A 15105-nucleotide genomic window follows, 5' to 3' on the forward strand; every position below is an offset into this window, starting at 1 on the left:
ATAGCTGAGAAGTACAGGAAAGTATAAAGAATAAAATCTCAACTACCCAATATCCTACTGCCTTGAGGAAAATCATTGTTCAGACAAGCTTATTTCCTTCTGTCTTTATTTCCTCTGTATGTTGAACAGTTTTATCCCACTGTGTAGATGAAGCTTTATCTTGGTTTTGTATCATTTAGTGTTGTTCAGTAACGACCGTTTTCCCAATGAACATGATGTTAACGGCTACATGATAACTCCATGGGATGAGGAAGCCGTCATGTACAGCAGTGTCCAAGAATAAGCATCGAGGTTATTTCCTCTTTCTCAGTTCTTAAGCTGTGATGCACACTTTTTATCTACCTTGCCCCTCTGTGATGTGGTGTATTTTTCAAAAAATCTCTTACGATTCTGTAGAGTTCAATTTCTTCATCTTTGAATCCATAGAAAAAAAAAAAACACCAACCCACCTTCTGTTATTCTGGGCTTGAAGAAATAATGAGCCAGAGTTTATAAAAACATTTTCAAGGAGCTGGATCAAAGGCTCCGTGTAAATCACAATGGATACGCAGAAAAGCTGTTCCCACACCCATCTCCATGTCCCAGTACAGGGGCACCACCAACCTGACCCACCTGTCCCCCCAACACCGGTCCACCCCTTTGCACACTGTTCCACAGTCATGTTCAACCCCTGTCCTCAAACCTCATCACCATGGGCACTCAATTCCCTGCCCCATACTGAATGCACTTTCTGCAGGACACACAGCTGGAAGGAAACTTCCAGAAAATTTAGCTCAGCATCTCTTTTTGCAAACCTGGAACCTGACTCCAGGGAGGTTAAAGGGCTTTACCTAAACTTTTTTTTTTTTTTAGGAAGGTGAATCTCCCAAGGATTATTATGTTTCTTATTGCATCAACGTTACCTGATGTGTTTTGTTAAATGGGCACACTTTGAGAGAAAACGGGTCCACAAAAATAAGAATGTTATTTCTTGGGAGGGAAGATCTACCCACATGCTCAGTAATCTGGAGAACCTAAACCAGGTAAGATTATCAAGACACTGATGAACGGGCTCTATGTTTTATATGTAATAAGGTACACGCCTCATGTTAGCTAGAGAAAAATCCAAGACTTGATGTCATCTAACGACTTTCGAGAAGGTAGCCCATAAGCAGGATGAGACTCACTGTTTCTGGCCGAGGGATTTCGCCCGTGTGGGCCCAGTGTGCATGCATAGGATTGAGTACAATCTCATTTTCCCCAAACACAGACAAGAATGGCCCAAAGGGAAAGTTGGGATGTTCACAATCTTACATCTTGTCTGAATCAGATTCACATTGAAAAGAATCATAAATACATAAGCATTTGAGACCTGCTGGGGGAAAACCGACTGCTTTAGAAAAGAGTAAATCTCTCTCCAATCCCACTTGAAACTGTTTTAGAACATATTTCATTGTGCTCATTGAAATTTTACCAATTAAGACATCCCTGTTACCAAATATTTTTTTGAAACACCACTTAGGAGTTTTCAAATATTAAGAGGTTTAAATATCATCCACTACCACCTTAGTATGAATTAGTTTTCTTGGTTCCTTTCCTCCTTACAAAGAGGTTGGATTTGGACTGTTGGTGTGAGTGGAGAAAGGAGACAGACAGGAAGATGGGGTAATTTTTAATCATGAGGCACTGCTCTTGGGAAGATCTGGATATGTAACTCGTCAAGGAAAGTCACAAAACATGGAAATGGGGGAAGGTCTCAAATCCAAATTTTTTTATTCCACATTTTTTTCCCTAAAACATTCTCAAACTTGACACTGACAAAACAGTCAAAACATTCAATGGCTAACCACATCTCTCCTAACTCCCAGCTATACACATGAAACCTATGGTATGGTTTTTAAGGTCTGTTGTTTAGATGTTCTTTGCCATTCCCATATAGGGAGGGCTCAGAAATTTGTTGTATAGATCAAGCTCCCAGTCAGTGTGTTAGAACTCTATTATCACTAGTGTTTGCCTGTCTTTCTTTCTTTCTTCCATGGTGACTAGAAAGCATTTAATAAGTATATATTTTATCTACATGGGCAGGATTGGAACAGACCAGTGTAGCAGTCCACATTTCAGACACCCTGCCAAACTCACCCTTCTCAGCTACGTCTTCCACCCCAACTTCTGTAGCTTGGTTAGAACTGTGGTAGCAGCTTCCGACATGGCTCCCAGTAACCCTGCCTCCTGGGATTCCTGCTCTGTGAAACCCCCTCCCCTTGCTTGCGGGCTGGACCCAGTGGCTCATTTCTAACCAACAGAATACAGCAGAAGTGACAGGATGTCACTCTGAAGGTTTACATAAAGACTGTGGCTTCTTCTGCCTTCGGATCAGGTCATGATCTCAAGGTCCTGGGATCGAGCCCCGCATCGGGCTCTCTGCTCAGCAGGGAGTCTGCTCCCTCTACCCCAATCTCCGCTCTCTGCCTGCTTCTCTGCCTACTTGTGATCTCTGTCAAATAAATAAATAAAATCTTAGGGGGAAAAAAAAAAGACTCTGGCTTCTACCTTGCTTATGCATACACCCTCTTGCTCATCATTCTGAGGAAGCCAGTCGCCATGTTGGGAGCTGCCCTAGGGAGAGACAAACATAGCAAAAACCTCTGGAGGGCTCCTGCCAACCGCTAGTGACGAACGAAAGCCCTTGTAATCCAAGAGGAACTGAATCCTGTCAACAACCACAGGCGTGAGCCTGGAAGTGAATCCTCCCCTAGCTGGCCCTTGTGGTGGTCACAGCCTTGGCTACCATTGAACTGTGGCCTTCGAGAGCCCTGGGTTCATGGCATCCAGCTAAACCACACCTGGATAAACCACTCGGACTGGGAGATAACAACTGTGTGTTGTTTTATGCTGTAAAGTCTCGTTACACAGCAATAGGTAACACAAGCGTGTAGGTTTTTAAAACATCATCGGTCAACTATTCACTGACATTTAAACATAGGATTCCTTTAGAAAATGCTTTCTAATACCTGCAAAATTTCTGCCTCGTAACTGGATCTCAGAGCTATTCTCCTGGCCTAAGGAGTATAATATAATGACAACCCATTACGTTATAATATACGTTGTAACATTATAATATAATATAATGACGATAATGTTCTTAGTACCAAAAGAGCCTCTTTGGCATCCATCCTATCTCCAACTAAGTATAAAAACTTGAGAATTACGAAAAACATAAGTAACTTTTCTTTGGTTCTAGCTCTGATTCCATTAACCGAACTAATTAATGTCTCTTTGAGAGGCTGCGACCAGTCAGACAAAAGCTAAGAAGAATGCTAAGAAGTATCAGCCACATCCTTTCTTCTCCTCTAAAGCAGCAAAATTTTAAGGATCGCTTCCCCACATAAAAACAGAACAAGCACTTCAGTAATATTTGGCTTTGTAAAAGACCTAAATTTCAAATTAAAGACACTCTTCCAATGCCAGATTGGGACTGGGCTGCATTTTTTTAAGACTACCAGACATGGGGCACCTGGGTGGCTCAGTGGGTTAAAGCCTCTGCCTTCGGCTCAGGTCATAATCTCAGGGTCCTGGGATCGAGCCCCGCATCGGGTTCTCTGCTCAGCAGGGAGCCTGCTTCCTCCTCTCTCTCTCTCCTCTCTGCCTGCCTCTCTGCCTACTTGTGATCTCTCTGTCCAATAAATAAATAAAATCTTTTAAAAAAAACAACAACAAAACCTTCGTATGAGAATAATGCCCTCCCCAGGCACCTGCTTAGAGTTTACTCTCAGTCGGAGACTGACCATACAAGGAAAATTGGGGCAGTCACCCTGGCTCTGCCCGGGCCTTGCAGAGGAGAAAATCCACCCAGCAGGATGCTAGAGACATAAGGGGTGCAGCCGGCGCCATGGTCCCACCAGACCCCACCAGAGCAAAACACCAGCAAGTCAGCTTAAATTCAACCTGCTTCTTCCCCTGCTACATGCGAATACTGAGAGCAGTTACTGATGCGATGTCACACAAATAGCAACCGTTAGCACGTGTACCGTAGAGCATTTTACATTTCGCAAAGCACGTTCGCACGTGAAGTCTTTATTATCTCCCCAAGTATCTTGGAGTTACTCCATTTTACAGATGAAGAAACGGAGACTCGGTCTCTTGACTCTGATCTTGGGTACCTTTCTGGGCAGTAGAGCAGCTTCCCTTCAGGCTGAATGGTTCTGTTTGGTAAAAATATTTCCTCCCTTTGTCCCCATTAAAGCTGTTCTTTATGTCTGGTCTCAGCAAAATTTCACTGGTTTCAAAATATTATGGGGGGGGGGTGGTTTGCACTGCTAAGTGCTCTCAGTTTGCTTTTCCACCAAGTAAGGACAGACCACTAATCTGAGGTTTGTTCTTTACAAAAGAGAAAGCAGCCATCCAGCTACCCCTTCGGGTGGGGGCTGGCTGGTGATGACAACGAGAGAAAGCCCATCTGGGGAAAATGAGTCACCTCCTTCCCTTTTCCTCTCCTCACTGGGAAGATCTCACTGATGTTATGGGAGAATTCCAGTACCATCCGAGAGTCCTGGACAGTGCGGACTTTGGCGGGACTCAGGTCAACGATGGTGGGGTACAAAGTTTTGCCACTGGGATATGTTAAGGTCAGTGATGCAAGGAAGGCAAGACAGAACCCAACTGTGAGCTCGGGAGGAGCTGAGGTTTCTGCATTTGCCTCTTTTTTTTTTTTTTTTTTTTCCGATTTTCTCAAAGGGGAAAAAAGTAGAGGGTGTATCTCTGCGTGTCACCCTGGCGGACACAAGCTGATAGGCTGATATGGCCACAGTGCAAATTTATTAATAATATGGAGAAACTGGCCCACTTCTATCTATAAACCCAAGAAGGGACCTCAGAGAAGCTGTGGCACTGGTCTAGGGGCTCTGATAGGAGAGAAAACACCACCCGCATCTCCCCCAATGAAGAAAGTGGGGAGGGGCCAAAGGAACCACAGGTGCAGTTTTAAAGCCTGAAACTTTAGGGAAAGTTGAGAAATGAGCTTCGAGAGGTTCTTACTGCTAAGTGTGGGATTTTTAGCCGTAGGCATGGAAATCTCTTTAAAATTGCTCAAAGGAGCCAGTAAGTTGAATTCCTCTACTATTATCCTTATCAACCTATAATATTTCTATTTCTACATGGTTGCACGGATCCCAGTTGACCTTTCTTTTTTTTCTTTTTAAGATTTTATTTATCTGTCAGAGAGAGAGAGCACAAGCAGGGGGAGAAGCAGGCTCCCCTCTGAGCAAGGATCCTGCTGAGGGACTGGATCCCAGGAAGCCTGAGGCTTAACTGACTGAGCCTCCAGGCACGCCAAACCCCCAACATACCTTTTGAAGGTCGTCAAACAAAGAACATAGAACACATGAGGTGAAACTGGCACATTTTAAGTTCTATAACCTATCTGGTTTTTAGGCTTGCAGATAAATGAAATTCATTTTTTAGTTATAAAAGATACACAAAATCTGATTGATGAGCATTTTTAAAAAATTCCCTTATGCCCCTGTAAAACTCAGTCTTTCCCCACCACTTAACTATCAATAAATAGTTCAATTTAATGCAGCAACGTTTAAAACAGTAAAGTCTATTTCACTCTATGCTGTGGGGCCCACCTGTCCTGCCCCAACCCCTACCCACTTTGTCCCCTGCGGAGACTCTGACACAGCCTCTAACTTCTGGCCCCAGGGTATTGTGACTTTTGCTGAGAAGGGTCAAGGGCATGGGGTCCGACGCCTTGAAACCACAGGACGTCCATCACGAGTGAGAGCTCTTAAAACACCTCTGTGTTAGCGGGGGTCAGGCACAGCACAGGAAGAGTGTGGGTGACCACTCGCCCCGGATCGTCTACACAGCACAGGAGAAAGTCAGATCTGAGCATGAAAAAGCTCAAAAGGAGAGAAGCTGTTTCCCCCTGCACCTGCTCGGCTGGGGAGTAAGAAGAAATAACTCCCTGAAGGATGTCTCATCAGGAGAAAGACACTTCAAAGAACCGATTTTAATATTAAAAAAAAAAAGAAAAGTCTCAAAATCAAAGAAAGAAGGCTTCCTGCATTTTAGGGAGCTCCTCCTCGGCCAGCCCGACTGTTCATCATCATAATTAAATACATACCCAGGTCTGCTTTATTTGCATCACCGTCTCCCTGCTGCCGCTAACTCATCAACTTTGTCCCGCCCAGGTCCAAACGGGAGGCGGCATGAACCCGCCTGTGGATAAAGGATCTTCAGGAGGAAAAGGACACCACCCTCCAGGGGACAGGGCAGGGTCTCTCAGGAGGACAGTCACATTCGCGCAAGGTGCCCTCCCAGGGAAGGAGTCTTGAACTTCAGATAAACGTGGGGCGGGGACTTGAGGAACAACAGACACTACCGGGCACACGCGATCTCCGCGAGGATTCATCACTGCCTCACGTTTTTAACAAATTCTTGATTTCGGTACAGTTGCCACGGAACATTACATTAGTTTCAGATGGACAGCACAGAGCTTTGAAAAGTGCTGGCTTTCTAAGGTCATGACTTACTTAATGAAAGAAGACAGAAGGGGACCAGTTAGGATTCACGACTTTGCCCCCCACCCCCCTAAAAAAGACAATAGTAATCTCTCAGGACACTGCAATACTTTTCAGTTCTTCCTGGTCCTGCGCTTCAAAGGCAATCGATCAATCAATCAATCAAATGTGTGTTTTCCTTTAATAAATCACGACTCCCTCTGCTTTGTAATGGGGGAAAACCAAAACAGGTGGGTCGGCACCTAGAAAGTGAGCAAATTGTGCCCTCAAGTGGCGGAAGGATGTACTGCGGGCTCGGCTTGGCAAAGCCGGCGCTTGTGGGGAAGCCCTGCCAGGTCACTGCCTCCCTTTTGATCTCTTTCATTCTGAAAAGAAGGAAGACAACTGAATTTTGGAGCAAGGCATCGGGAAAGTGGGATCGTGTTCCCGAATTATTATTGAGCCCAACGTGCCACAGCGAAATCACGTACAAGGACTTAAGTATCGGGACAGTTCACGCAGTAGGAATTCATTTCGGTTTTGCCTGTGTTGCACTGCTCTTCTAAATATAATGTTTGTTTATAATAGGGTTTATTTTCTTCAAGCAACTACTTGCTGAGGTTAGTAAAACCAAGGACTGGGTTTTAGGATTGTCTTATAAGGCAGAGTTCTTTCAACATCCCTTTAAAGATGAAAAGGAGAAAGTGGATCCAGTAAGTATGTTTGCTCAGGTGTGAAAAGTTATATAAGATTTTTTTTTTCACTGTAACATCATTTGTTACAAAAGATTGGCAACATCTTAGATGCTCGGTATCATGGGTTAAGTAAATCATAATGCATCTCAATGAGATTCAGTGCAGCTGTTAGAGACATAATTTTATGTATTCATCAGAAGGGCTCTCCAAAACCCAGTATTTGATGAGAACTCAAGACGCAGAACAGTGTAGAGATTTCGCTATGCTTGCATTGTGAAAGGAAAAATCCCAGAGCTATATTGGCTTGTACAGACATCATCCATCTCTGGAGGGACACACATTGATAAAAATGGCTGTTTCCAAGGGTCAGAAACAGAACTGTGGAATTTATGGGATTTTCATCTATTTTGTTCACTAGAATTTCTCTATTGTCTAGAAAAGGGCCTGGCACTCAGTATTTGTGGAATAAATATGCAGATAAAATCAAACAGATGTATATGTACACATATTTAAAAGGCTCTCCCCAAGGAAGGGGTTGGATGACTAGAAATCAGTAGTGGGAGAGAGAATTTACTCTGCACTTTCGTACTTCAATAATTTAGAACTGCCAGAGTAGGCTGTGCGTTCCAAGAGACATAAAATTCAAGGAACATAAGAGACACGTAAGAATGGGGAGTTATTATTTTGATAGCCACTTAAGGAAGGTATTGTTCGATGGTGATTTACACCCAGGCAGCCTTATCAGAAGCCACGGACTGTTAATTAGCAGTCATGCTGGAGTACTCACAGCATCTTAGCATATCGTGTTATAAAAAACACTGTCGTCCTGGGGAGCGATTTCCTGCTCCAACACTTGGTCGTTCCCAATTCTCCTGACCTGATACTCCAGCAGCAGGATCCGCTGTGGCCCCAACACACAGTGCGGAAAAGATCCTGGCTGGACGTACAGCCAGTGGAGCTCAGAATGGGAGTCCATTGCCATGGACCAAAGAGAAGTCTGTCTCAAGGTCACCTTCTACTCCGTGTGCCCCGGCCCCCTCCGACCCACCCCTCCAGAATTATTTCTCTTCCTTTCCTTCCACGAAATTTTGACTTTCAGATATCTGTTCAGGATTAGCTTGTACATTTATCTTACACCCTTCTCCCTACCTCTGTAGGATGCTGGTCTGATGGTTTTCAACCTCCTGCTTCCCCCTGTGATAGGGGAGACACCTCCCTGGTCAACCAGGCCTCAGGCGAGCTTTGGGCATGCGGACTGCTGGTCTGAGAACATTCTGCTAAAAAGGGGGACGCCTGAAAACAGCTCATTATCCATCCAAGAAATCGTGTTCCAACGGATGTACTTGCTCTCGGCAAGCTCGGTCCTCCACAGCAAGTCTGCTAATTGGATAAAAAGGCTTCAGAGCCTTTGGGAGGGGGGGATAGGAGGTGAAAATGTACTTCATGGGGCTTTCTCTGATCTAATCACCCGCTAAAAGGACGGCCAGGAGGTTAACAAGCTAATTACAAGCTCAGTGCCTATGATCTCCGCACACACCCCCATGGCAGCCGCAGGACCGGGTGCCCCGAGAGGTCAGGCTGGGCCTCGGCGGCAGCCCCGCTGTTCCTCCATCCCCAGCCCCACAGAAGGCAGCAGCTGGCATCCCCCTCACCAGCTGCTGGGCCCCTGGGACATAAGCCAGGAGTGGGCTCAAACATGTGACCGGGCTAACATCTGCATCTGGCCGTGGAGAAAGGGGTGCCCACGTCAGACGTGGATAAGCCTGTTTATCAACCTCATTTTCCCAGCTGTCCTGCCCATGATTTCGCAACGGGGCTGGGCTGGGTCTGGGTCTCGTCCCACCCCACGCCCCTGTCCCGGGAGGTTGCATGTGGCGCACTGATGGCCAAAGCCCCTGGTTCGGGAGAGGCCGGCCATTCCTGGGAATAGCACTTCTGGCTCTAGAAGTTCACCTCTTCCCTCAGAGCGTGGGTCTGTTTCACGAGTGACCGCCCCATGGGGGCTCACGTGGATGCTTCTGGAGCCGGGTGCAGGGCTCCTGTAACTGGTCTAGATTATTCCGTAAATCACTCTGAGTAAGGCAGAGTCACCAAGGACTCCACAGAGAAGACAGTGCGGATGGAGCTCCTTTGGGTACCAGCTGGTGGCTGGCAGAGGCCCCCTGCAGAGGTCGGAGGGATGAGGGGACTGAGAACAGGAAGTCAATGTCAGCTTATCTAGCCCCGTTGTATTAGAGGCCCTGCGACAGATGCTCCTCGAAGACACTAAAAAACAGTTCTCTTGAGTTCTACTCACACGGTGGTAAATCGAAGCCTCACCCCTACTTAGATTCCTATCATGTGTGACTCTGGCCAGCCCTCACCTTCTCGCCCAGAAAACACCTCCTGGGGCGCCTGCGTGGCTCAGTGGTGAAGCGTCTGCCTTCAGCTCAGGTCATGATTCCAGAGTCCTGGGATCAAGCCCCGCATCAGGCTCCCCACTTAGCCACTTTCTCCCTCACCCACTCTCCCTGCCTGTAGCCTCTCTCTTGCTGTCTCTCTCTCTGTGTCAAATAAATAAATAAATAAATAAATAAATAAATAAATAAATAATTTTTTTAAAAAAAGATTTTATTTATCCATTGGACAGACAGTAGTAGTAGACACAAGTAGCCAGAGGGGCAGGCAGAGAGAGAGGAAGAGAAGCAGGCTCCCCGCTGAGCAGAGAGCCTGACTCCGGGCTCGATCCCAGGACCTTGGGATCATGACCTGAGCCGAAGGCAGAGGCTTTAAGCCACTGAGCCACCCAGGTGCCCCCCCCCAATTTTTTTTTTAAAAAGAAAACACACCTCCCACTGGATCCACTTAAGAGTTTCCCGCACCCAGGGACCTCAACAGTTCAGGTGAAAATTACCCAAATTCAGATCCTGGGTTTGTCACCACAGACATTCCGTGCTTGGCCCAGAAGATGCATCCCCACAAGTTCCAGGCAAATCAAATTTCTCTAAGTCAAGCTATATTTCAAATTCCTGAGGTGGACCCTCTATAAAACTAACTCACCCACTCTGTAAATCTTAATTTTCATTCCCTTGATTTTGTTAAAGGGACGCAACTGGGACCAGGATCAGAGACACGGAAACAGCAATGTCAGCAGGGACAGCTAGCGACAGGCCAAACCCTTAGCGTGCTGTCCAGAATTCAACGAGGTCGAAGGAAAAATTTTTTTAAAAAGAAAAAGGCACTGCTACTCCTGCTGAAATGATAAAACCTGTACGACAGAGAAGACTTTAGGGCATACCCACTCTTGATACCACAATGTAAGAAGGTTTGGAAATCTTTGCTTGAAAAAAGACTTTGGGGCGCCTGGGTGGCTCAGTGGGTTAAGCCGCTGCCTTCGGCTCAGGTCATGATCTCAAGGTCCTGGGATCGAGCCCCGCATCAGGCTCTCTGCTCAGTGAGGAGCCTGCTTCCCTTCCTCTCTGTCTGCCTCTCTGCCTACCTGTGATCTCTGTCTGTCAAATAAATAAATAAAATCTTTAAAAAAAAAAAAAAAAAGAAAGAAAGACTTTGATCAGAGGGGAAAAGGGATAGAAAAGCCACAAGGTTCCAGGTTTCCGGAGGTATAAGGAGATGAGAAGGCACAAAAGAGGGTTGGATTCGGGCACAGGTGAGCAGCCTCGCTCAGCGAAGGCCCACAGTCAGCTCACGGGTCTGACCCAGCGTTCAGATCTGACCCAAGCCTTCCACTTCTATTGTCTGCAATGGAGCTGGAGGTGTGTGGAGAGGGGAAGATTCACCCCCCGCTGGGCTGCTCTTAAGACCAACCTAATCAAAACCACGAAAAAGCATGTGGGGACTGTTGCAAAAATAGTAAACATTTAACAAGAGCACAAGAGAGGTAGACAAGACGCTCTCTTGAGGTCACTGTGACTCTCCTTCCTCACAGAAGCTATAAAATACGGTGGCCTAGGAGCCCGGCGACGGTGCCGAAGGGATACTGAAGACCGGGTTCCTAGTGGGCCGGCGTTGGCGCGTCTAGAGTGTCCAGTGGAGCCGAAGAACATGCACTGTGTCCCTGTGGGTGTTTCTCACGATGCCAAGTCAGGTTCAGAGGAATCTGTCCGGACATGTCCTCGTTAGAACTCCTGAATCCCACATCGCACAAATGCACTCTGAGTCCCGCGGTGATGTAATTAAGGGATAATGTTTGCAGCAGAAAGCGCCATAAATGCCTCCCCGGGGTGATTCAATACTGAGGAGAAGTTGAGTCACCACAGAATTCATTTGATGCAAGTTTATTCCAATGCCAGAAGCATTTCTTTTTCCAATGATAGGACAGGGTTTCTAAAAAGATACAAATACAGCCTCCACAAGCAAACCTTTTCATGCCTTCCTCTCCCTCTTGGGAATGGGGAGCTGAAACCACTAAGCCAGAAATACTTGTTCATCGATGGAAAGGGATGGGGGCGGAGTCTGTGTTTGAGGATTGAGCAAAGGACAATGAAAAGCTGCTTCGGAACAGGGAATAATTGGGAGGGACTTTGGTACTGAAGGAAAAGGTCCATTTCTAACTGAACGGATGCCTGTTCCTACTTCTCGCTGTAATTCTTGACGTCAACAAACCACTCACTTCCCCACCCTGGGTCTCAGTTTTGCGCATCTGGAGATGTGGGGGTGGGGACCGGGTCAGTTCTGAGATTCTTTGCATGTCGGGTCGGCATACACACGCTTCACACTGGGCAAGTGTGAGTGGGGATGTGGGGGAGCGGGCTCACTTCCATGCTGGGAGGAAGGACTGCGAGCGGGTACGGTTTTGGAAAAGGGGGCGGCACGAATAAAACTGAAAAATGCGGATTCCTTGCGACCCAGCAGGGTCACTTTGAGGCACGCTGCTTAGAGAGGCGGTCACACGTGTGCGAAGAGAAACAAGAACAGAAACCCTCGCTGCAGTGTTTCGAAGAGCCCCGAATTGGTAAAAACATAAGCGTCCATCAATAGAAAAATAAGAAATGGAGAAATACAGTAGGGCCTCTTCCTACAAAATACTATATCCCAGTCGAAAGCACGACGAAGCGCTATCTGCATCTATAGTAATATTCCCAAAACACAAGCTGTTAAGAACTTGGTCAAATTTGTGAAAATCAGAATAATTATGTAGGATAATTTATCGTCGCCGAGTATGACCCATTGAAATAATAGGATTCACGAAGCCGCAATAATAATCAAAGAAGAAAAATTATACTGTTATATTGAAAAGTACAGTGTAACACAGAGTGTAAAGCTATTGATGTACATTTTAAATGAATATAAAAATAAGACCATTCGGGGTTCACGTGTGTTGTGTGTTGTATGTGTGTGTGTGTGTGTGTGTGTATGTCTGTGTGTGTGTGTGTGTGTGTTGTAAAACAGAAGTAAGGAACCATCCAACTTCATAATAACTGTGGTGTGTGGGAGGCAAGGTAGAAGCCTGTGTCTGGAGACGGGGGATAAAGCAGACTTCAACGTAACCAGTAAGAATGTACATGTGTATGTGTATAAAATGCATGAAAACAAACGTCATTTCTGGATGGTGGCAAAAAGGTACTGGTTATAACATTCTTCTCCACAATTAAAAAAAAATCTTCTCAGGGGCACCTGGGTGGCTCAGTGGGTTAAGCCTCTGCCTTTGGCTCAGGTCATGATCTGGGGGTTGTGGGACGGAGCCCCGCATCGGGCTCTCTGCTCAGCGGGGGAACCTGCTTCTCCCTCTCTCACTGTCTGCCTCTCTGCCTACTTGTGATCTCTCTCTCTCTCAGTCAAATAAATACATAAAAAATATTTTTAAAATAAAATAAAATAAAAAATCTTTTCAAGGGGTGCCTGGGTGGCTCAGTCAGTTGAACAGTTGATCATGACCTTCTGCTCAGGTCATGATCCCAGGGTCCTGGGATCGAGCCCCACGGCAGGCTCCCTGCTCAGCGGGGGGTCTGCTTCTCCCTTTCCCCCTCTACCCAGCTCATGTTCATCATCTCCCTTAAATATATAAATAAAATCTTAAAAAAAAAATAAAAAATCTTCTCAAAAGAAAAACCAAAATACATGAGCAGCAATGTCTTTGGCAAAATAAGTGAGAACAGCTTCCTCCCAGCCCTCCGCGAAGGGCCACCAAGAAACCAAGGCAGCCTAACCTCTTAGGCCTTTACCGTCCAGTTCTGCTCTGCCCACTATGGTAACCACCGGCCGCTTGCATCTGGATTTAAAGTCAAATCAAGAAAGATCAAATAATATAAAAATCTCCATTCCTCCGTTACTCTAGCCACAATTCAAATGCCGAACAGCCGCAGGTGGCAAGTGGCTGTTGTATCGGAAACATACATAATGAAGATGTCTACCATTGCTGTCAATGTTATAGGACAGACTTGATCTTGAGCTAAAAAAATCTTTCTTTTAGACAATGAGAACATTTTTGGTCACATTGCTCTTTCCCTAATACATCCTTCTACACAAAGGGAAACTGAGGTAATGACTAGGAACGTTATTTCATTTCTGGAAGGAATATGTCCAAAGTAATCCCACGTTCCAACTTTGACTCAAGTAACATGTTCTGGTTAAATAAAATTAGATAAACCATTTTTAGAAATGGATCTCACCATGATCCACAGTTATGGAAACATCGTATTTCATTTTCCCCAAAATTTAGGAAGGAAGAAGATCGGTTGAAGGATACGGAGAGTGGTCCCCAAGCACAACTCTACATGTGGGTTCCACGGTTTCCCATGAGCCCAAGTTTCTTACCTGTACACAGTATGAGGGATGTAGACTTCCCGGATGGGGAATTCCAAAATCTCTTTGTGTGGACGTGTCCGGTTTTCAGGAAAAGATTTCACTGGCAGCATTTCAGGAGTGAGGGAGCCACTGATGATCTCTGGAGCTGGGGAAATTTCCAGTCTGAGCAAGCCTAAAGAGGGAAAACAGGACTACTTCGGTAAAAATGCAGTCATGTGACACGGGACTCAAGAAAGACTGTTGTGCTGTATTTCTTTTATGAAAGAAAGGATGAGTTGTGGGAGTATAAGAGTTTTGGAATTCCTAGCTAATTTCCTCTAGTTGGAAAAAAAAATCATGTTTTGATAACTTTTGAGATTTAGTTTCTAGAAATTAAAGAGCAAGGAATTGTACAATGAGAAAAAATGGATCTTTAAGCTTCCTTCTAAAAATACCACATTATAATAGCACATAGTTAACAATTGGTGGTTTTCAAACTGGGTTCCCTGGTGCCTCAGGATCTATTAAGCTAATAAAAAGGAAGATGATCTCAGCTTCTACCAATGCACCTCACTCTCACTTTTCTTTTTGCACTAAGAGTTTCATATAATATTTTATTTGATAAAAGATGCTGCTCTGTTCAAACTATTATCTGATTATCTGAAAAGCCAGATCTAAAACATAATGCTCCTTTAATAGGAATAGAAATATTAACAGATTTTTCAAAAACATAGACCAATTCAGACTCTTCCCTCCTGAAGCAAAATCACGAAACATTTATTTAGCAAACATTATTATTATTATTATTATTTTTAAAAGATTGAATTTATTTGACAGACAGAGATCACAAGTAGGCAGAGAGGCAGGCAGAGAGAGAGGAAGGGAAGCAGGCTCCCTGCTGAGCAGAGAGCCCGACGTGGGGCTCGATCCCAGGACTTGGGGATCATGACCTGAGCCGAAGGCAGAGGCTTTAACCCACTGAGCCACCCAGGCGCCCCGCAAACATTATTTTATAAACTGTAGCATTAGTCCAAAAGTGTGTCCACTCATTCATGGCTTTGGGACAGTTAGCGAGGAAAAGACAAGACGTCCACACCTGGAATCGGCTTGACTCTTCTCTGTAAGGACGAAGATCTCTTGTAGTCAGCCAGAAACTTGAATAAGTCTTCGTCACTGAGGCGATCCCCCTCCTGCAAAAAGAGAACTCA

At 45.4% G+C, this 15105-nt stretch overlaps 1 protein-coding gene across 3 annotated transcripts in view; it reads right to left on the bottom strand.

The window, feature by feature from the left end:
- The window catches only part of DOCK8 (dedicator of cytokinesis 8), a 202626-nt gene that overhangs the window by 85899 nt on the left and 101622 nt on the right, over positions 1 to 15105 (bottom strand). For all 3 annotated transcript variants that reach the window (XM_045065055.1, XM_045065054.1, XM_045065056.1), the window contains 2 exons: positions 14994 to 15087; positions 13928 to 14090 (listed from right to left, as the gene is read on the bottom strand). In XM_045065055.1, the coding sequence (XP_044920990.1) occupies positions 13928 to 14090; positions 14994 to 15087 (257 nt within the window). The remainder of the gene's footprint in view (positions 1 to 13927; positions 14091 to 14993; positions 15088 to 15105) is intronic.

The sequence above is a fragment of the Mustela putorius genome, unplaced genomic scaffold (assembly GCF_011764305.1).
Source record: "Mustela putorius furo isolate JIRA1106 unplaced genomic scaffold, ASM1176430v1.1 tig00003854_pilon_pilon_pilon, whole genome shotgun sequence".
Classification (NCBI taxonomy): domain Eukaryota; kingdom Metazoa; phylum Chordata; class Mammalia; order Carnivora; family Mustelidae; genus Mustela; species Mustela putorius.